The 24,443-nt window shown below is 42.0% G+C and overlaps 1 protein-coding gene across 5 annotated transcripts in view; it reads right to left on the bottom strand.

Annotated features, from left to right (window-relative positions):
- The window catches only part of PEX5L (peroxisomal biogenesis factor 5 like), a 254,186-nt gene that overhangs the window by 4,637 nt on the left and 225,106 nt on the right, over positions 1-24,443 (bottom strand). For all 5 annotated transcript variants that reach the window (XM_083177698.1, XM_083177695.1, XM_083177696.1 and 2 more), the window contains 7 exons: positions 18,440-18,535; positions 11,616-11,732; positions 10,035-10,178; positions 9,142-9,212; positions 6,841-7,035; positions 3,002-3,167; positions 1,394-1,551 (listed from right to left, as the gene is read on the bottom strand). In XM_083177698.1, the coding sequence (XP_083033824.1) occupies positions 1,394-1,551; positions 3,002-3,167; positions 6,841-7,035; positions 9,142-9,212; positions 10,035-10,178; positions 11,616-11,732; positions 18,440-18,535 (947 nt within the window). The remainder of the gene's footprint in view (positions 1-1,393; positions 1,552-3,001; positions 3,168-6,840; positions 7,036-9,141; positions 9,213-10,034; positions 10,179-11,615; positions 11,733-18,439; positions 18,536-24,443) is intronic.

Genomic DNA, 24,443 nt, shown 5'->3' with positions numbered 1-24,443 from the left:
AACTGTATATGGGAAAGTTGTTACGTAGATGTTTACATTTATGCTGCTGTCTCTTAAGTATTGCCACCAACCAAAAATTCATGTAATTTAGCCCCATCTATATAAAACTGCAATTCTCTGTATAATCTCCCAATGCCATCTTTACTAGGAAGCTGGCAGGATGCGAAAGATCTGGCCACTCTTCCATATGTGGGGGGACTGCCCCCCCCCCCACAAAAACAAAACAAAACCCCACAGTAGTTTCCCAGCACTTGCAGTAGAGTATGCAAGTAGACAGTTGGGGTAGAATTCTTCGAAAAGTGATAAAATGGAGTGATAAACAACCAGCCAATCAGTTCCTAACTATCATTTTTCATACCCAGACTGTAACAGCAGGTAGGAGCTGTTTGGCTGGTTATTTATCACTCTCCACTTAAAGCTTAGTGCAAGCCTTTAATTTTTTTTTTTCAGATCAAGTTTCCCATACTTGTGATGGGAAATACTTCACTATGTGCCTTAATTTAGTAAACAAATATGTGAAAAAAATATATATATATTGGAGGGAGCCCTGTGATAATAATGCTATCTAGAGATACCATTATCAAGGCATGCCACCAATTACCCTGGTCCTGCATGAACTGGTTGGGGCATAATCTCATGGTATTTTCCATGTAAAAAAAAACAAAATGTTATAGGCATGTAGCAACATATTGAAGGGCCCCTATCCCATGCTTCAAGAGAAACACCTTCCCAAAGCAATTGTTAATATATATATACAGATTGAGTATCCCTTATCCAAATATCCATTATCCAAATTATCCCTTATCCATAGTTTCCAGAATGTAATTTTTTTTCTTTGTTAAAAACATTACTGGGGGGATCAGTATGAAATCCCGGCGGTAGGAATACCGACGGTCAAAATACAGATGCCGGAATCCCGACCGCCGCCGTGGTTCACCCCCCTTGTGGGCCCGGTGCCTCGCTACACTCGGCACACTATTTTATTCTCCCTCTATGGGTGTCGTGAACACCTATAGAGGGACAAAGTGCTGGCATTGTGGCGGTATGGATTCCAGCGTCGGTATTTCGACCGTCAGGATTCCGACCGCCGGGATTTTGACCGCATCCCCTATTGAAACAGCTGTATCTGGCACTACTGAAGACATGATATGTAACTAGCACTATATGTGCAAGAAAATGACTGATTGACATTTAAATTCAGTGCCTGAGATAGGACACAAACTTTGTTTCAAGTTTTGAATCCTTGTTTCATGCACAAATAAAATATATGTGTGTGTATTTCATGTGTTTGATGTGTTTATACCTATCTACTGTATATATATAGGATCTATTTTTGTGTTGTTTGAACCTAAGTTCTTAAAACACAGTAGCAACATACATCAATAATACTAACCTGTGAGCCCCAAGGTTAATGCAGCTTATTCCTAAATTGTATCTGGACCTAATAAAACCTGGCTGAATTTCCAGTGCTTTTGAGTAGGCCTCTACAGCTTCTTCACTTCGATCCCCATTTGCTAAAGTTGCTCCCAGGCGGTTCCATAAGGAGTAGTCCTGGCAAAAAAAAAAAGTTCCTTTAAAAAGACAGAATTTGACAATATAAAACTCACATTCAAGTTGTAGAGATGCATAATTAATGTGTCAGGGTAGCATACAGGGTCCATGCAGGCAAGGGGACATTGGGCAGTATTCAATGAGAAAAATTCGCCCTGTTTTATGGCGAATTTGTGCTTTTTTCGCCTTGGACGGAGCATTTTGCTCTCCAAAAGCGAGCAAGCCTATTCAATGTGAAATATTCGCCGTCTTTTTAAGTGATTTTCGCCGTCTCTCTCCGTGTAGCAATTTTCCATCTTTTCATGGAGAGCTGGAATGTGAACTTTTAAACTAAAAGGTTTTTTTTTTTTAATTTTGGTGTCAAAAAATCAGGATTTTTTTTCTGTGAAGGGGCATGTTATTTTTATTCATGTGCTTATAGCACATGAATATATATTTAATTAAAAAAATATATTTTTTTTTAATTTTTTTTTTTTTTACACAGAGCAGCCAGCAGGGGGCCGGAGCGCTCGAGCCGCTCATTAGATATTCATATATTCACTGCATCCGATCATTACATATGCACGATCGGGTGCAGTGAATACTGGGTCCCCGCTGGCTATATGGGGGGGGGGGGCAGCTTGTGCTGCCTGGGTCTCGGGGAGCCCACCTCCCCTCCACATATGTTCTGGGGCAGCCAGGGAGACTTTAATCTCACTGGCTGCCACCGTCCCCCGGCTCCCTGCTAGCTCCCTGCCACGGACGCTCGTCCACTGCAGGGATTAAGAGTCGCCGCGAGTGGCGGCGAGTCTTAACCACATTGAATAGAGGGAGCAGGAGTGGCAGCGAGCCCTCCGGAACAGGGCGAGTGCATGGCGAGAGAAAAAATCTCTCGCCATGCACAGCGAATTTTTTTCATTGAATACTGCCCATTGTCTAATAGCTCTGTATCCACATAGCTAAGTAACATGAAAACATTTAAAGGGGGAATATGAATATAAGATATACTGTAGGGGGAGATTCACTTAGATCCCACCCCGTGACATATTAGAGTAAGGAAACCTTGCTTGTTTGTGCCTTGGATTCATTGAGGTGGTTGGAAAAATATGCAAGGGTTATCCTAACAATTCAAACAGAAGCTGAACACTAACAATCTGCACCAGATCGAGTCATAATAAGGGAAAAGCTATTGGAAACACCAATGGAATAAGAACATTTTTCCTAATCTATGTTGAGATATTTACAAATGTCATTGTTTACTAAAGGGTCATATACATTTTCTATTAGTATTATGGTGTAAGAAATCCAGAGCTAAGCCTCATTTATGCATTGACTTCTGCAGTCTATCTAGAGGTATCGGAGAAGGATGGGAAGTCTACGGTAGATAAAATATAACTGGCATTAATGTAAAATAAATTAAAATCCATAACTGAAGTGACCATTACTTAGTCCTTCAGCACTATTGCGTTACCTCTGGTCGGACCATTAAGGCAGAGTTGAAAGCATCCACAGCTCTATCAAACTCCCCACTGAGGTTGAATAAGACTCCAAGTCCAGTCTGCAAGTCTGGATCTACCAGGTCACCATTCTGATGTGCTGCCTCCAGATATAAGTCCTTCACGTCTTCCAGTGAAGCACTGAAAGTATAAATACTCAGTTTATGGAAATAATACTAATCTCTAGAGTTAAGGTTAACTATGCAATATTTCATCTCCGGTTGTTTTACTGTTAAAGCTTTAAATATGTAAAATGTTGATTTCTTATGCAAATAAAATATGTTCCTATAATTTTTCATTATAACATAGTTACAAAATGATGCAAGTGCATTAAGTGCAACATTTTTGAAAGTTCTAGCTGTGTTGATTATACTCTTACTAATTTTGATTCCCATTTTCCCATAATAAAAGCTTGTTTTAGCCGCTTGCAAATAAATAATACAATATTTTTTTACAGCTTGAGTTAATATTTAAAAACATAATTTAAGATTCATACAATTGCAGGTATATGGTACATACAGGGTTGGACTCTTGGTGGGCCTCATTACCTGAGCCCCCCCACCACCTCCTTCAGGAATCAGGATCTAGACTGTGCACTTGAATTATACATTATTCATAGTAACATAGTAATTAAGGTTGAAAAATTACGCTAGTGCATCAAGTTCAACCTATTTGACTTGTAACTACTGACTTGAGTAAGTCATATCTATCGGATTCCCTTAGTGGCCAAAAATGTATCCAGTTTTGGATTAAATTCATTAACAGTAGTTGCTGTAACCACCCTCACCGGCAATGAGTTCCAGTATTTTACTGTTCTAATGGTGAAGAATCCTCTTATTAATTCAGTATGAAATTTATTTTCCTTGAGCCTCAGTAAATGCCCACGTTTCCTAAGTATAGGCCTGTTAGTGAACAAACCATCTCCCAGGGGTAGATGTATGAAGCAGTGATAAGGGAGGAGAAGTCATAAAGTGACTGGTACTTTATCACTGGCCAATAGGCTCCTGACTGTTAAGTAACAGGGGACAGTTAGAAGCTATTATATTGCTTCCCTTCTGGACTTGCAACTTGGTGGGACTGCTATGCTATTACTGGTGCCTGTTCTTGTGTTTCCCTCTATAGATTGTAAGCTTGCAGCAGGGCCCTCCTACCTCCATGTCTGTCTGTTGAGACCCAATGTTCTATCACTGTCAGCAATTGTAAAGTGCAACGGAATATGCTGCGCTATATAAGAAACTGTAAATAAATAAATATAAATAAATGTGTACAAATGGTAATACTGTGTGATGTAATGTGTACAAGGTGTATTACTGTAAAAATTAATGTGTGCAAAGGGTACTACTGTGTAATGTGTACAAAGGGTACTACTATGTGACATAATGTGTACAAAGGGCACTACTGTATGACATAATGTTTATGAGGGTACTACTGTGTGATGTAACATGTGGAAGGGGCACTACTGTGTAGTATAACCTGTACAATTGATACTACCAGTGGTGGCCCCAGAGGTGGGGCTGCAGCACAGTTCAAAATTCAAAAAGGGTAAAAATACCAACTGCCAGAGAGTTTGGAATGGCAGTTTGTGGCAGATACAGCGCCTCCCCTATTTGAAATTTGAACAGCGCTGCAGCCCCACCTCTGGAGGTGCCGCTGGATACTACTGTGTGTGACACAACATGCACAAGGGATACTACTGTGGTGTCATTTGAATTGGGTTTATATTATTGTGCAGTCATAACCCTTTCAGCAACATCACACCCATATTTGGAAGTGTCCGGAAGGATCGCTCTGTCCCTATTTAAAATGTGTGTGCCAGGGTGCGGGCAACTAGTGTATGACTAAGTGTTAAACAGATGTTCTATTTCCATGGATAGAAGAGGAGGTAGAAAATCTATCTATTGTTTAATAAATGATTCTGGAAAATGTAAAATGTTATATGTTGGTTTTAGCTACAGTATATGAATCATTTGTATGCTGGCATTATTAGTGTGCTGGTGTATCTTTAGAGAAAAACGGGAAACTATTTTTGCAAGTTGATAATTTGATCTTGAGGAATGACTCATTTCCTGAAGTTACTTTACTTAAATTAAGAAGGGCAGCTTCTAAAAAATCATTTGTAATCACTGTGCACGTCTCCAAGCCTAATGCTGGGTACACACTATGGGATGTTTGTAACCAGCGACATTGCGGTGGGAGAGTAGGCATCAGCAAGTGCACACACACACACACACTTGCTGATGACAGTGGTGACAAGGTGGGGGCCATGCTTGCGATGACCTCCATTGTCTTGCATGTTGCGTCTTGAGATAGAGAGAGAGAGAGCGAGAGAAAGAGAGTGTTTGGTAATGAAGCATTAATGTCATATTCGGTACTTGTGTAGTTTCACGGCGGCAGTTACGCCGTCAGCGTAGCGTCCCTATCAGAATCAGCGTAGTTCCCACAGCTAGCATAGTAAGTCAGAAGTAGCGTAGTGTTCCCGAGGCCAGTGTAGTCAGTCAGAAGTAGTGTAGCGTAGTGTTCCCACGGCCAGCGTAGTTAGTGTAGTCAGTCAAAAGTAGCGTAGTATTCCCGCCGCCGCTTAAGTGTCCCTGTCAGATCCAGCGTAGTCAGTCAGAAGTACTGATTGTACTGTAATGTGTTAAATTGCTTTAATTCTTCTTCTTCTTATTCACTAAAATCCAGTTACAAGTTAACACATGTCATCATTACTGTCTCAGATGTATGATATGGCCGGTGTAAATGTGTTCCTGAAACACCCCCACTATCCACGGCAGCCCGAAGCGTGGTTAGATCAGCAAGGGGATGCGTTACGCGCCCTCCCAACTATTTCATAACCCAACTATCCATGTCGGCGTGGAGTTGATTTTATGAAGTGTGGCGAGCGCAGCGAGCCCGAAGCGTGGCAAGCGCAGCGAGCCCCGCGGATTACCTTACAAGTAATCCGCGTCCGCTTGCCTCGCTGCACTCGACACACTGTATAAATGCAACTCCACGCCGATGTGGATAGTGGGGGTATGAAAAGGTCGGCAGGACGCGTAACACGTCCCCTTGTGGGGCTCACTGCGCTCGCCACGCTTCGGGCTGCCGTGGATAGTGGGGGTTTGAAAAGCCGTGGATAGTGGGGGTTTCAAATGGAGGCATTTAACAGCATGTAACATGGAGCACTGACAAATGTCTCCTTCAATGTGAATGAGGCTCCCTCTTTGGACAGGAGACACAGGCGCTACAGAACCCCTAACCCTGTCGGCAGGGTTGCTGTACCCTGCCGAAATAGCTACTCAGACGCAGGAGCTTCTCATTGCTGGAGCGTCTGAGACGCTTCTGCGTCTCAAACAGATGGAGCGCCGCTCTGCCGGCGCCACCATGATCCCCTCTCTGCCAAAGAGAGGGGATCCCATGATCCCCTCTCTGCCAAAGAGAGGGGATCATACTGGCGCCGGCGGTGTGAGAGAGGCCCTGACTAGGCTTGCCAGGGACAGAGATGCAGTTCCCGGCAACAGTATGTGTAGTTTGACGGCAGCAGCCTACGCTGATAACGTAGCTTAGGCTGCCGCCGTGAAACTACACAAGTAAGGCAGCCGGTGGGCTACGCTATTAGCATAGCTTCAAAACGTAGCGTAAGCTGCCGCCATGAACCTGCACAAGTACCTCAAATTCTTTATGGTAGGACCATTCTTGTAGGTGACAGTACAACTTTAAGGGTACACATTGGTGCCTGCACCAATCACATTTTTCTACAGCTTTTACTCCTAAGATAAAAATAAACTGGTCATTAAATTTGTTATGATATCAATATTAATTATATTAATGACACCTTTCGCAAGTTTTTGACATCCTCCGCATCAGTGCTGGAGATTCCGATTTACTCTTCACTAGGTACTTATATCTTGCATTTTGCTTTATCCACATCTTCAGCGCTTTGTACGCCTCTTGCTGGTGTCCTATATTGGTGTAGCTGACAGCCAGGGCCATAAGCGCTTTTAAATTATTTGGTTGTAGCTGTAAGCACCTGGAACAAAATAAAGACAATCAGTTTCTAATGAAACAACTTTCTTAAAAAGAACTGTATAGATTATAGACTACAGTACACAGCATAAGCCGCAGTCCTTAGTGTTATCGGTACATTGGGGGTTATTCTAGCTAATTTGTGCCCCTGTACACTTGCACAAAATCATATATATTTGCATATATGCATAGGCCCCCCTAGGCTACAACTGACAGAAATGACAGGAAAATCCTGATTACAGGCAGGGTTGGAGCTGATCACATTCCTTCTGCTCTTAAATCAACTATTTTTGATTATGTATTTAAAGATACAGCCACAGATGACATCATAAGAGGAGTTGTATCCCAGAATCAAGTATACACATTGGACCTTATTCTGGTTGACTCGCAAAGCTGCAGCTTTTCGAGTCCACCAAACGCTGCCCGCATGGCTACCCCCCCTCCCCTCGCACGCGGCGATCCCACACAGGCATGCGAATGGATGTTTTGCATAAACATCCATTCACAGCCTTGTGTTCTGGAACAAAATCAAGCCCTGAAACTCCGCCCGACCAAACGTCTGCACCCCCCCCCCCCACCGCTGAATCCCCTCGGTAAAATGCGAGGGGATGTATGTGAACACACCCCCTTGCAAGCGGCCGAAGGAGGGAGAAATTGTATGATGGTCGCCGAGCAGCGAAAATGATTTATCACCCCTTCGGAAATGAAAGCCAATCTAAACTGACTTTTGTTTCCTTCGGTATCTGCCGAAAAGGGTGCAGGTGCTGATGTACTGGCCCATGGGTCACTTCTCCTCCGGCTCACTTCTCCTCCCTTATCACTGCTTCACACATCTACCCCTCAGTCCCTTGACCACACTCCTTAGGCACCTTAAGCTGCTGTAAAGGAAGCGGAGGACCGGGAAGAGGCAGGAATACAGCATTCGTCACTGCCTTTCTCCTGTCATGAGCCTCATTGTGCTATCTTGGTGATGGTGATTTATTTATTTTTGAGAAGTGATGGGAGGGAGTGGAAGGGAGCAGTAGGAAGCTCTATTGTCACTGATAAAGGGCTTTTCACTGCTGCATGAACAGACCCCTAAACCAAGGTCAATCTTGCCTCATTACATCAGAAATGATCTGTCTTGTTGACTACACATGGACAGATCCTGCTAATTCTCAGCTGATGGGATGGTTTCAGGATTACTGTAGAAGAAGTATCTGTAGTGGTGTTGGGTGCAAAGCTGGGTAAGCTGTAAATTCCAGCAACATAAACATTGTATGAATAAAGCAGAGTATACAACAGTCCTAGAACTTGAGTGTCTAGATCTCAGATGTGACTAAATTGTTTAAGATGTTTTGTTCAGCAATTGTGATTCACAATAAGACTTTGCTGTGTATGGCCAACTTTAAAGAGTATATGGTAGTCAATGTAGACAAGATACAATACACTGCAGGTAACAGAGACAAAAATGTCTAAAAATATGTTGCTATTCTTTCTGTAAGTATGCTGTTGACAAAAGGTCTACTGTTCTCTTCTACTTAATATGGTGTATTTGCTCTGTATTTTAAGGCATTAAATGAGTAATAAGTGCTTTATGAGGGCAACGTATAATTAAAGAGTGAATGGTACTGTACAGTAGCGGATTTACAAGGGGCCCCCCAACAAGGGCCCTATGGAGGGTAGCCTCTTATATAATCGCGCTGGGCTGGATGAATATTTCCAGGCCCTGCAGGAGGTCAGTGATTTATCATTAACAAGCCTGACAGGAGGGGAGCCGGGACCGCAGACAAGAGACAAGTAGATCTGCGGTCCTGTCGGCGTCGGTGGTGAACTGCAAGGTTGATAGCGGGTCTCGGCGGCAGCGGCTCCAGCAGCAGTGCAGTGAATGATAGCCCCACAGACCCCTGGCGCCCACACTTAATCAGCGCCTCCCCGCCACCAGCCTGCCCCTGTGCACTGCACACTGCACCCATTATAAATATACCACTGACTGCAGTTTACTCTATAGTTCCAATATAAATAATTACAGATTTCTCATTTTGTATTATTTACATTAGTTAAGAAATTACAATACTCATGTATTGTGAAGTTAATTGTTTGCTAAATAAATAAAATGAAAATGATTTACCTCTGTAGAGATACAATGGCTGCCTGCTCATTTTCATTCTCCGCTTGTGTGATGCCGAGGTACTGCCACGCCTGATGTCATGTCATTAAAAGCAATAGTGGAGAGAAGGAGGTATATTTATATCAATATATGCCACAAACAGGTTATTTAATGCTTACGTGCACAATGGATACACATTTCATGGGAATTACTCTATGAACTTTTAACTTGGCAATTAAAAGAAAAAAAAAGTTATGTTTGGGATTAGGTTTGCTAATCTTTTACAAATCTCTGTAACTATTTCCAAGGACAAACTGCTGCATTTCCTTCCTGAAATTTCCATAGCCTGGATTAACATAGGCTGATTCCTGACACACTAATTTACTAATTGGTTTTTAGACTCTAATCCACTTTCTATAGCCTAATTGAGTGTTGTAAATGAACATCTTGTTTGCAACTGACATGCTGTTAACTTGGAAACTCTAAAAAACAAACCCCCATACCAAGGGTTGCCTACCCTCGGAAATCGGGTCCCCCTCCCTGCCTCCCGGAAGGGGTGGCAATCCTCCTGCATATCCCCCCATCTCCTGCGATCTGTCCCTCGGCGGGAGGGGGGGGGGGGTGTCCGTGGGTAAGATGCTGCGATCGTCTCCCGCCCCTGCAGTGCAATGCCTGAAATACCGGCATTGCACGGTGGGGCTAAAATTATGCAACGCTGTAGGCACGCCCTCAACAGGACAGCATGTATGTGGCACCACCCCTGAACCGCCTCTTTTTCACTGAAGGAGATGGCCCTGCCCCCCTGCCTAACGGAGAGGGCAGCTGAAAAGTCGGTAAAGTATGCCCATGCCTTGTGTATTATACTATGTGTTATCATTGTATATTTTAACAAATAGAAGTGCAACATATTCTACCTCAGCATCATTTGGGTCCTGTAAGATGGCAGCTTCTAGGTATAGGATAGTCATAGGCAAATCCCCTTCTTTTAGTTTCTTCATCCCTTCCTCAAAGGCTGCAGAGCATTCCCTATAGGGATTATCCATGTGGAAATAGTAGGCCTGAAACACAACCATTTGTGTCACCTAGTTAATTGTCATATTTGGCATACCTCATTAGCAATGCAGAAATTATTAATGTTTTTGTTTCACATATAGTAAGATTGTTGTAGGTGTAAATTTACCCAAGTGTCACTCTATATATGAAAATGGAAAGGAACAGGGGGTAAATGCAACAATATGCGAGAAACTGGGTGTGCTGGAGTTCATCCGAGATTGCCATAGTGCACCCTGAATCAGTGGCGTAGCTAAGTTTTGGGCGCCCCCCCCCGCCACCGCCCTGCCAAGCACCGCCGCCCTGCCAAGCACCCACCCGCCGCCCATGCAAACCCCCCCGCAGCCTTACCTATCTCGCTAGACCCGGCGGCTCCGTTCTTCTGCTGAGGACCACCACAAAATGGCCGCCCCCATTCAGCAGACAGTTTCAGAGAACTGTGTGCTATATGGGGGCGGTCATTTTGTGGTGGTCCTCAGCAGAAGAACGGAGCCGCCGGGGCCAGCGAGATAGGTAAGTCTGCGGGGGATTGGGGGTGGGGGGTGGGGTGTAACTATAGCACCGCAGCCCCCGGCGCCCCCACATGCACAGCGGGGGCTGCGGTGCTATAGTTACGCCGCTGTCCTGAAGCTTTCAAAAACCTTCCCGGTACTTGTGTATTATAGAGGCGCCCATCGCATCGCATACCATAAGGCATGCGATGGTATGCGATGCGACGCGATATCGCGCAATATTGTACAATGTCATACAATTTTAAAATTGTATGACATTGTGTATGGCATACAATGCCATACAATGCGATGCGATTAAAAATTGTATAAGCACCCAATGTTAAATGCACCCCCACGCCACCCCCCCCACTATAAACGTGAACCCGAAGCGTAGCGAGCCCGCGAGGGGCAGCGGTATGTGTCCTCCGACCTTTTCATACCCCCACTATCCACGTTGGCGTGTAGTTGAGAATAGAAAGTGTGGCGAGCGCAGCGAGCCCCGCGAGGGGACGCGGATACCTTCACAGGTATCGGCGTCCCCTCGCGGGCTTCACAGGTATCGGCGTCCCCTCGCCATGCTTCGGCCTCGGTGGCTCGCTGCGCTCGCCACACTTTCTATTCTCAAGAGATGGTCAATCATACTAATAAATGGCCCAGACAGACTTTTTTTTTTTTTTACCTTAGACTGCTCCTTCCCCTCCCAGATTGACAAGCAATCAACACACCCACCCTGCCTTCATAAGGAAGTGTGTTACACCTGCTCTGTTTGGATCAGTCACATGGCTTCAGGTGTGTCAGGCTGCACGGGAAATTCACTAAAATCAACAAGCAGGTAAGATGCACATTTTTTAATCCTCAAAATGCATGCTATTGTCACAATTCATAATAATCAGAGTGACAGTACCAAATAACAGATTATACACAATCACTCCATCCATGTATGTATGTACGCACCGTTTCTTTGGAAGAAGATCCAGACTGGTTGGCTGAGTTTGAACTGTCAGAAATCCAGTTCCGTCTTGCCATTTCTTCCCATTCAGCTTCCATCTTATCCCAAAATTCAGTGTCTGACTAGGAAAGATATAATTAACTGTTTACCTCGTTTTACAACTAAAGTATGAATACATTTAGTTTTATAGTACCATGGATTCAAATGTAGTAGGGTACTTGTGTACTTAGATACGCACAGCTATGAATGTACGTGTATTGGCACCTAAAATCGTCATATAGAAGACCAAGGCAAATCAGACTAAAATCAAATAGAAATATTGGGTGAAATGTAATAGGATGAGAGATTCAGAAAGTGAGAGATTTGGTAAGAAATCTCCAGTTTTTTTTAAACCGGCAATCATTTACTCTGCACAGCCAGTTTGATTTTGCAGTGTAAATGATTGCCGGTTTAAAAAAAACTGGAGATTTCTTACCAAATCTCTCACTTTCTGAATCTCTCATCCTATTACATTTCACCCATTGTATCCACATTTAATCATTTTCTTTACTAAGTCATACATGCAAGATAAAATAAAGGACACCAAAACTCCCCTTATTTCTTAGGATCTCTGGGATTGCCTTCAGGTTGGTTTCTTTTTAGTATAGCCAGGCTTAACAGTGTATGTAGCTCTGGTTTGCCTTTCACTGCCTGGAAATGACTAGGGGCCAGATTCTCTAAGCTTCAAAAGTGATAAAATGGAGAGTGATAAACAGCCAGCCAATCAGCTCCTGCCTGACATTTTTCAAACACAGTCTGTGACATGGCAGGCAGGAGCTGATTGGCTGGCTGTTTATCGCTCTCCATTTTATCACTTTTGAAGCTTAGAGAATCTGGCCCTCAGTCTTTATTCTATATTACGGTATTATCATTCTCGGGAACACCCATACACTCAGTGGCGTAGCCACCGTGAGGCAGCCCCCGCGGTGGCTTGGAGGAGCAGCACTGTGGTGGGCGCCTGTCAGCTGGTGGGCTGCGGGCACTTGTTATGTGCGGCGAACTGGCATTTTGCCAGAAAACAAGATGGCCGCGGATGGGCTGCTGCGCCGCGGGCAGCTCCTCCCATGGCTCACGGCTCCGTCTCTGTCCTCCTCCCTGGTCCCGACTCCCTGGCAGGCATCACAGCAGCTGTCCTAAGGTTTAGGTTTGGTGCGTGCGGTACAGCATTGCAGTGCCGCGGCGTGACCTAGACGATGTAAGTTAAAAGTTTTACAGCCTGTCCCCCCCGCTCTTTCCTCCCTTAACCTCTATGAATGTAGTAAATAGCAGAAGGCTTGCTATAATTATGGCAATGTTATATGTACAGTATATCTACAGTGTGTATGAATATATATATATATATATAGAGATATATATATATATATATATATATATATATTTATATAGAGATATATATATATATATATAGATTATATATATATATATATATATATAGATTATATATTTATATATATATATATATATCTATATGTATCTATTTATATATATATGTGTGTGTGTGTGTATGTGTATATATATGTATATATATATGTGTGTGTGTGTGTGTGTATGTGTATATATATGTATATATATATGTGTGTGTGTGTGTGTGTATGTGTATATATATGTATATATATATATATGTGTGTGTGTGTGTATGTATGTATATATATATATATATATATATATATATATATATATATATATACATACACACTAGTGTTATGGTGTGTGGCACATAGAGTCGGGGCATTACGGTGTGCGGCGTATAGTGTAAGGGACATTACAGAGTGACGTAATGTGTAAGTGTTGTTACAGTTTGTGTCCCATGTGTAATGGGCATTACGGAGTGTCACATATTGTGTAATAGGAATTGCGGTGGGTGGCATATGTAATGGTCATTGCGGTGTGTGCCATATTGTGTAATGGGCATTGCGGTATGTGGCATAATGTTTAATGGGCATTGCGGTGTGTCAAATATTATGTAATGGTCATTGCAATAAGTGGCATAATGTGTAATGGACATTACTGTGTGTGGCATAATGTTTAAGGGAAATTAAAATGGGTGACATATTGTTAATGGGCATTGCAGTGTGTGTCATTTATCTAAATGGCATTAATCCTTGAAGCGAGGCTGCACATACATTTTTTTAAATGTATGCATTCTTTATTTTTAAAATATCTATTGGTGGGGCCCATTTTTACTGTTAAAACTGGGAGCCATATTGTCTAGAAACAGCCCTGTTTGTTTCACTAGAATGCTATTGGGGGGGGGGGGGGGGCGCAGGAAACTTTTTTGGCTTGGGGGAGCAGATTTTATAGTTACGCCCCTGCATACACTGAAAGACAAACCCAGAGATTTTCTTAACTTTACAGTACATCTTGCATGTATTTTTTTTATCGTGCACGTATGACTTACTAATAATATCCACCTGTTGTTATTTTATTTTACTGTATGTTGAAGGGTGGTAATCCTTTATTAGGTGTGACATATTGTAGCAGCAAGATACCCTTAAACATGATCGCCTCTGTACTTTCATTTACAATCAAAATAAGCTCTCCTTAATATGCCCAGACTTGACTCTACCTTCGCAGACCAAGCATCTTTTCCATGGTGTTTACCAACAGAATCAGGACTGCTCTATGAAAATCAGGACTATTTGGAGGGATGTAAAAATGTAAAAAAAAATAGATATACAGTTTGAAAGTGATCCTTGCCCAAAACAGCTGTCTAAATGACATCAAATTCTAAATTCAGGAGCCAGGAACTGCAGAATGTAAAGCTGCACTCTTATAGCATAATAAACAGTTAATGCATTTCCTTGTCAGTTTGTGTTTAGATTCTTAATTAGAGGGAAGCAGGTGCACAGCATAATTCTCTCCTACTGTAGGTCGGGAGAGGGCACAATTGTGTCTAATATGGTTATTATTTAATGAAGTGTAAAATAGTAAGAAATAGCAGAAGCTTGACGGTTTCCCACTGTGGATTTTAAAGCTGTAAATTAAAAACTGAAAAACAAAAACAAAAAACTATTCTTGGCAAATACAGTATGATCATCTCTCATGCTTTCTATGTAGCAGAGTTTACACCCAATGTAGTAATTCTATACATTCTGCAAATGGATGCCAATTTATAGCTGCATGTGTTGGGTAACATCAGTTGTACATTCTCATGGTATTTGCTAGTGGAAGGCTTGAATAAAAACTGCCACACAGATAATTGCATGAAAAGACGTCAATGATCATTTTTGTGGGTCTTGTGGGTATTCCCATCTTTAGACACATATATTAATGGCAAGCAATAAAAGTATATGATTAGCCAGAACATTGGGGGTAAATTTACTGTAAGCAGGAATGTGACTGACAAAAGTGCTGTTATATAAAATACTGCAGTAATTTGTTTTGACTGTATCGGTGACTCTAGCTGAATTATGGTGTAATGTATTACACATTTCTATGACTAGGCCATTGTGTACAAACCAATGTTGATAAAGGAAGGCATCCAATTAAAACTAATAACATGTACAGTATATTAATAGTTAGATCAAGTGACAACTTTTACCTATGGGCTGCAGGACTACCTTTTGCCCTAAAAACAATATTGTGAGGTGTTCAGAATAGACTGCAAAAGAGTGGAAATTAATGTTATTGAGGTCAATATAGCGTAGGAGCCAAAAAAAATTTTAAGCAGTTTTTATGCTTTCTTTAAAAAAAATCAGAACCTAAAACCCAAAACATCCAAACACAAAACGTTTAGGGGGTGTTTTGGCAAAACCCATTAGAACACAAAACCTCAAGGTAATCAAAACCCAAAACACAAAAATGGTTGGTGCACATCCCTAGTTACAATCAACACTAACACCTATAGATCTGATATTTTCTCACACACTAAAGATTAAAATGCAAATTGGGATGAGTTTTCTTCCCAATCTGAGGACATGGATTACAGTGATCTCTTTACATGACATACTGATGACCTGTATTGGATAACCCATATATTCTTACAGCATCAGCGACATGTAGCACATAGTGATACTGCTTGGGCAATATTATGGTCTGGCAGACCCTTGGAAGGTAATGTACTGATAAATCTTTTAGTCTTCTAGAAGCATAATTGTCTCCACCCTTCTACATGATATAACCTGACAGGTCAGCTTCCATGAAAATAATTAGCTATTATTACTATTCAGTAGATTACATTGTTTTTTATTACAGCTCAGCTAAGTTTTGTCACTAAAAAAAAGTTATTGTTTTCACTCGTGCATGTATGAAAAATGTATTTGAAGCTATTCACCAAAAAATGCAAAGTGGCTTCCTCTTGACTAATGTTTAATACTGAAATTAATAAAAAATACCCTCTGTAACCTTGCTTTATGTCTAATACAGCTGTCAGAAGTTTACGTTGGTACAAGTAATCATACTAATTACAATGAACGGATGAATTATTTGAGCAATTCCTTAAGTAAATTAATATAGAGCATTTTTTTAAATGAAGTGTTGTGCAACCTACATTTTAGATTTTTGTACCCTTCAAGACAGGGAAGATTGTTACCTGGATACTAGAGATATCCTTGTTCTACTGGGCCCAGGGTAAATGTTGAAAGTGTCTTTGTGTTTATTGTACAGTATTCAGCTTGTTGTGAGATTGTGTAAAATAAAATGTTTATGAGAGATTGTCTCTGTTAAATAAAATATTTTCACTACAGTCCATGTTCCCCATATAGTCAAATTTTTTCGTCCACTCCTTGAAGAACGCAAACCAAAGCATTGAATGTTTGTCAGCACATCTGATTGTATAGCTGCCCCCGGCTTGTCCAATAAGCTGCTTTGAGTATACTTTCTCCTATCTGTTATCCTGGTGATTGGTGTCAGTTACAATGACTGCAATGCTGAGTATATTAAACCTAATAGAAGATACAGTAAGGGGTTATGCGAAAACTGGCCATAATACTAGGCAGAGAGATTGGCACTGTCACTGCCTCAGTGGAATCATTCTCTGGCTTATGTGGTGTCTGGAATGGCAACCTACATCCTGGAGAGGCATTTGATATGTCATTAGGAAGTGCCCTTCCCATCAGCTAGTTTCTCCCTGTCTACTCTGTGACATCATGACATTACATGTTCAAAGAGTGGATAATGGTGGGGGCTGCATAGGACATGACAATTCCCGGTACTTGTGTAATATCTGGGCACCCAATTTTTTCATTGCATCGCATCGCATGCAATATAGTGGCATACAATTCATGCGATGCGATTTTTCATTGTAAAGACCCAATTTTTAATTGTATAGTCACCCATGGGTGATTTCATACCCCCACTATCCAACTACGCATGGAGTCGATTTTATATAGTGTGGCGAGCGCAGCGAGCCCGAAGCGTGGCGAGCACAGCGATTCCCGCGAGGGGATGCAGAATACATGTAAAGTAATCCGCGTCCCCTTGCTGCGCTCGCCACACTATATAAAATCGACTACATGCGTAGTTGGATAGTGGGGGTATGAAATCACCCATGGTTGACTATACAATTAAAAATCTGGTCTTTACAATGAAAAATTGCATCGCATGCCTTAAGTAGTGGCATGCAATGATAAAATCAGGCGCCCAGATAATACACAAGTACCCAATTCCCTGCTAAAGCTCTTCATAAATGTATTATATTTCAATATTTTACACTATAATTCCACATAGCAGGCCTAGTTCTGTAAAGCAGTAAAACGGTCAAGTAACTGTGCATCTGGTCAAACTATGTTGCAATGCAAGGTATGTAAATATATTTAAGGTTTGCAAGTAGATAGCTTTTTTTATAGCCAAGGCTAGTCATGAAGCTATCATCCTGCTCGAGGAGCCGCACACCATCTCATGTAACTGGTACACTAACCAATACCTGTTACAAGTGCTGGAAGCCATTTCCAGGCACACAAAAACTTGCAATTGTGTGCTCTTATCCATCACGACAATGTCCCTGCACTTCCACAAGTCTAAGAAAGTTATGGATTTTCTGGCCTTGAACGCATCCAGAAGCTTGGTCACCCATCATACAGTCCAGGCCTATGACTTCTTTGTGTTCCCACAAATCAAGCTGAAGTTGCGTACAGTATGTTTGATTTATTTAAATCAAAAGAATCTGCAGTGGAGACTTGGATTCAGCATGCAGAAGATGTCCAGCTGCTTCCTCCAGTAATTTGACCACATGCAGCTTTGCATAGAATTCTCAGGCAAATACTTTTAAATAAATTTGATGTTCCCTTTGTTTGTAAATATGTTTTATGCACATCTGGAAATTTATTACACACCCCTCGCATATCTCTCTGCACATTTTAAATTTGCCACACCTGAAATGCAACATGGTTTTGCTAAGGTGCACAAAAATTAAGGACCAAATTGTCCTATTACTACAGTATGCGTACCCTTTACTCAGTTGCTTTGTGGGGAATATTTACAGCTGCCACTTCAATCAAAGTGTCACTCTTCTGAGACAGTCAATCATGAGTTGCACAGTAGTCACATGCTCCCAAAGAGGAGAGGGGGGTATTGGAGTTTAATGCTATGAACTTTCATCAAAATGTCATGTTGCAGTGGTTGCCATGGCAATTGTAGTACTACAGTACTAGCCTGTTGTAATTCAGCTTTCAGCTTTAAATTCTCAGTCTAGCCATACATTATTCATGTTTTTATTTACAAATACATTTTTTTAATTAAAAAATGTCCTATATATTAAAGTACTATTTTGTTATGCTACAGTCAAAGTACAGTAACCAAGACATGCATTTCAACTGCTGATTTTTGTATTTTTTTATGTAAAACACATTACCTCAACTGCAGCTTTTGCTCTTTCAAATTCTTCTTCTAGTGAGTGATTTCTGGACAGGGTTGCTCCTCCCAAGCGTGTTTCTCTGCACAACCTTCCCTGGAAACATTCAAATATAAATACAGGCTTTAAAAATATATGCAACCCACACACACACACACACACACAATAAGATGTTGGTCAACACCTGTTTAAATGTTTTTTTTTTTTTTTTATAATTATATTAATATAAATATAGGATTGCTCATTTAGTGACTTGAGGCTGGATCAAATGTGATTGGCTGGAAATACTAAATACTAGCAACATCTGATTATTTATGAAAAGATCTGTACAGGGTTCCCTGTGTTTTGGCTCTACAGTAATTCCTCATTGTGTTTTGTTTTTTGGCAAAACCATCCTCAAGTGTTTTGTTCAGAATCTGTTTTGGTTCAGATTCAGTTTTTGATTCCTTTAAAATTGGTAACAATTCATAAACATTGATTAAAACAGCTAGAATTATGTAATTTGGACTTGTTTGAACAGATAACAGTTCCAATCTGACAATAGACCCAAACTGGGACTGGGGTCTACTCTGTACCTGAAACTGATTCTGAAATGGGACTCTATTTGACGTGGAGCCCCAGAGGATTGCTCATATTTCAGGAAAACCAAACTGCTCATCTCTCGTTATGCTGGTTCACCATGTTACAGTACATTAACTTATCACGTATTCTACTATAAGAGTAGAATGCTTAAATACAAATTGTTAAGTAATTAAAAGATTTCCCTACTTAGAAATGGTAACTGTCCATATTGTGGGGCAGGAATGTTTTTCTACAAGGGTAGAGATAGGTAAAGTAGCCCACTCTTTCACGGATACAGACAGTAGATTGTTAATCGAGCACAAGTGGACATGTGTGGATATCTGCAAACTGAACTTACACTGTGAAAAGTAATCCCCAACTGTGTATGCACCGAGCCATACATTCATACATGGACAAAGATTGCCCGTGCACAGGGCCGGTGCTAGGGTGTTCGGCGCCCCCCTGCAAACTAAAAATTTGCGCCCTCAGCGCTTGCCGAAGGCGCACTATGAAAAAACACATAATGGGCTTAGTAGCAGCAATGCCATATCTAGACATTTTGGTGCCCTGTGCCAGAAAATAAATTGGTGCCCCTGTCCCCCACATCCCCCTACCATACACACACATACATACCAAAACCAGCGCATGCCAAAATTTACACCGTAAAGCCTATTACACATTATGGCACACACCGTAGTGCCCATAACACATTGTCACACACCATAATTCCTATTACATGTTCTAACCCACTGAAATGCCTATTACACATTATGCCACAACCCTAATGCCTATTACATATTATACCACACACCATAATGCCTATTACATATAATGCCACATAAGTGGTGCTTACCTACGTGCTTATTGCCAGGAGTTACCTGCTCGTTGCCAGGGGTTTAATGCTCAAATACAGGGGTTTCATGCTCCTTGCTAGGGGTTTCATTACATTTAATTTGTGTGGTTTTAGATAAGCATATTAAATTGCTTTTAAAATAAGCAATTTATCTATTATAACTCTGCTTTCCCTGGTGATCTAGGGTGAAAGCACTCAGCAAGTGTTTATTACCACACAACCTACCCCTCCCCCCTCTCCCAGCAGTTTTGGGGTTGGTGGAAGCCAGCCCAGTACACCTACCCTAGGCAGTGACGAGAAAGCAGGGCTGGTCCACGCTGTTGCTGCAGCTGCAGGTGTTTGCTGCGCATGTCACACAGGCAGCACAAAGCACAGCAACAGTGCAGCTGGGGCACAGCAGTGTCCAGGCTATTGCTGACAATCCTGGAAACTGGATGGACTTGCGATGGGGAAGACCCGATTAAGCAATAGCCGATGCGGTAGAGTCAGCTCTGCATTGTTGCTTCCGGCACTGCTGTCTGTGTGACAGGCGCAGTACAGGAGGCACCTGGCAGAAGCAGAGTGCGTGGTAGTGCAGTGAGAGACTGAGCGCCTCTTCAGCCCGGTGCCTCCCTGCACCGCAGGAGCTGCTGAGTGGGTAGCGCCGGCCCTGCCCGTGCATACAGTTTGATCCATCTGTTGAAAAGACTACACTTTCTGTGAAGTAGGCATTTCTAGGTGGTAACTGGGTGGCGACTGTCCAATCAAATGGAACTGAGCCAGGGGAATCCAAGTTCTAGTACTAGTGATCACAGCTGTGAATAGGTAACATTGGGGCAGATGTATTAAGCCTTAACAAGAGATAAATGCAAGGGTGATAAGGAGAGATAAACATCCAGCCAATCAGCTCCTTACTGACTTTTTCCAAACACAGCCTGTAACATGGCAGTTAGCAGGTGATTGGCTGGACGTTTATCTCTCCTTATCACCCTTGCATTTATCTCTTGTTAAGGCTTAATACATCTGCCCCAATGGCCCGGTTGGCTTTCTGCATGCAGATACACAGATGCTTGGCATACAGAGGGGGATACTGGCATTAGCGTTAGTAGTAAGAAGGCTGCCACCACTGTACATAAAATCAGCAACAGATGAGTTTGACTCAGAACAAACAGCCCATACGGTTATGTGTTTCTTATTACACAGGTTATAAACACACAGTGCTGCAATATTACAGATCGGACACATGATCTGGTGCAACCAGCAGGCTTGTGCCAATTCAGCTTCTCATCCTTAATGTTCTCCGCACCCTTTTTTGTCATATGTGTTTTGTAATCTGCCCTAGTGGCGCAACTTCTTCCATCAAACGGGACACACTTTTTCGGCATGGTCTTTGCTTTGTTAATATATGAATATCCTTTAAAAAACTAGAATATGATAGCAGAATAGCAGACAATGTTACAATGAGGACTAGAATGGTTACCCAGCATAAAACCCATATAGTGTGGTGAAAGCAGCTACATGTCAATTTCTCCACAATGAAATTACATTTACTAGCATAGAGTATTGATAATGATAAAAATATACGTATCCTAATGTAGCAATGTGGCTGCATACCGTATCAGAAGCAGACTACCAGCTCATCAATATTTAATGACTTGCTCCATTACAAACCACAGAATGTAAAGGTCATCTTTCAGGACGTGAAAACAACCAGATTGTAGAGCATTACACCATTAGCTGAAAGAAGACCATTCCCATAACCACTTGTTAGTGACCCTGTGGTGCTAGGCATCCGCTAAATAATGGATATGCTTAAAAAAAGGCCTCTACTTTCCACCATGCAATGGCTGAATCACAGCTAAATGTGGTTTATTTATAAGTGATATTTTTAGCATCATAATAAGAATTGTCATTATTAATATTATATGTTACAGTATAGAAATATATAATGTAATATTTATGGAAAACAAAGCCCAACATAATGTAAAATATGCCTATTGTTCCCAACTCAGGACCAGAACTAGGGGTGTGCAACTAGTGCGACTGCACACAACACAGAGCCCTGTGGGCAAAAGTCACTGCTGGCTACCATGATGTCTGGAATGGTTTCCTGCAGCCATTAATGTCCATTGGATGCTACAGGCAGGCACCCTGCAGTGTTTGCAACTGCCAAGAGCATACTCAAGACTCTCCAGGCACTGCTGCAGTTCCAGGTGCCAGCCAGGGCCGGCCTTAGGCATAGGCACACTAGGCAATTGCCTAGGGCATTTGGAATTCCTAGGGGCATCAGCAGCTTCTGCTGATTAAAATGATATGCAGCATGCCTATATTCTGTGTGTGAGTGAGGCTGTATCTGCATATGAAATAGTGTATTCATGGAAATCACTGTAACATAGCATTCTGTATGCAGGTACAGCCACAGTCACACACAAAATATAGGCATGCCGCATATCATTTTAATCATCGGAAGCTCCTTGTGTGTCCTGGTCATAACAATGCAAATAAGACGAATTTTCAGCAAAAAAGGCACCCAACGTTAGCAGAAGTGGCCAGGAGCTGCATGGCCTATTGAGACAAGATGTATGAGGAAACATCTGAATCCAAGCAGAGGCAGAGGTCACAGTAGTATTGCGAGTGCTGTCTGCGGGTGGGTTGGTTGTGCAATAGTGTGCGGCATATGTGTAAGGGGCATTATGTGTGTCATGTATAAATGCATTAATAATGTGCGACGTGTAACAAGCATTATGTGTGTCATGTGTATAAGGGCATTAATAATGTGCGACATATGTGTAATGGGCATTTTGTGTGTCATGTGTATAAGGGCATTAATAATGTGCAACATATGTGTAAGGGGCATTATGTGTGTCATGTGTATGAAGGGCATTAATAAAGGTTGGCATAATGTGTAAGGGGCATTATGGTTATAAGGACATAAATAATGTGTGTCGTGTAAGGGTATTACTGTCATGTGTAAGGGTATACTGTGTGGTATTATCAGGGGTGCCGAGAGAAAGGGGTAGGGGGTACAAATTACCCAGGCCAAAGTCTGATGGGAGGGCCCAGTGGGGGCCCTGGGTCCCCTCCCCTTAAGTGACAGCAGCAGCTGCAGCTCTTCTCCTCTGCCCAGCACACACTGCTTTGTGCTGGGTTGCAGTGTGGCCATGGAGGTGGTTAAAATACAATATTTTCTCAGGATTTTTTTCTAAGGGTATAATGTGATGAGTAATGTATATAAGGTAAAGTGGTACTACAATGTGATGTAACATAAATAAGGGACACTATCACATGATATAATGTGAATAAAGTTGCACTACTGTGTGGCATAATTTGAATTGGGGGTAAAATTGTGTGGCCATGCCCCTTCCCAGCAAGAACGCACCCCTATTTGGGCTGCGCACCAAATGTGTGCACTGTTTCTATTTAAAATATTGCAGGTAGGAGCACCAAAATGATGACTGCTATGATGAGGGTTGATGGTGCTGGGAAAGGGGAGCAGTGTCAGAGGCGGAACTAGTGGCGGTGCTAGGGGGCACCAGCCAAAATCTTGCCTAGGGCATCATTTAGGCTAGGGCCGGCTCTGGTGCCAGCAGCCCTGCCCCCAGAGCCGGTCCTAGGCATAGGCAAACTAGGCAAATGCCTAGGACGTTTGGAATGCCTAGGGGCACCAGCAGCTTCTGCTGATTAAAATGATATGCAGCATGCCTATATTCTGTGTGTGAGTGAGCCTGTATCTGCATATGAAATAGTGTATTCATGGAAATCACTGTAACATAGCATAAAGTATTCAGGTACAGCCACAGTCGCACACAGAATATAGGCATGGAGGCATACAAGGATCCAGTACAAAGCATAGGACATTACCCGAACAATTTAATGTTTTGCAGAATGGAAAAAGCCCTGCCCTAAATATTCAACAGCTCCAGCACTTTTGTTCCATTTTCCTAATTTTGTTCTGCTAAAAGGAAATCTTGTGTTTGCGGTTTCTTTCCTTATAACTCACTAAGACCTTCATTAAAATACCAAATACCATATTTGGTATTCCTATACTTAAGTCAAATCCACTTCAGAGTAATTTTCTGTGATTTCTCTGAATATGTAAAAGTAGCCATGGAAAGTATATTTTTTGTGATTGCTGCCTGGTTTTCTCTAGATAATGCATGCAAAATAAAAGTTATCTGTTAAAATATGTTACTAAAAGAAACCTCTATAAGGTCTAAAAAAAAGAAAAAAACAAAGTAAGCAAGAAGAAAAGAAATTATACAAAAACACTGATAAAACCATTTCAAAATTAATTAAGAAACCATACCTCCCAACTGTCCCGCTTATCGCAGGAACGTCCCTTTTTTTGGGACGTTCCTGCATCCCTCCCGCAGCCGGCAATTGGGGTCCCCCCCATCGTCCATGAACAGACGCTGTGCGCATATGCACAGCGTCTATTCTTACAGCCCCCAGAGCGGCAAAAACGGCGCGCACTGTCCCGCGGCACCTGGGTGCATATGTTGGGAGATATGAGAAACTAATTGTTATTTCTGAAGAAACTGGAGCACAAATTTGCAGAAATGGACTAGATCATGAAAGTAGCCGCTACTCCCAGTCTTTAAGGGTTAATGC

This window comes from Crinia signifera, chromosome 3 (assembly GCF_055691185.1).
Source record: "Crinia signifera chromosome 3, ASM5569118v1, whole genome shotgun sequence".
Classification (NCBI taxonomy): Eukaryota; Metazoa; Chordata; class Amphibia; order Anura; family Myobatrachidae; genus Crinia; species Crinia signifera.
Note: the sequence above shows the minus strand (reverse complement) of the source record. Positions and strands in the feature narration are given on the sequence as shown.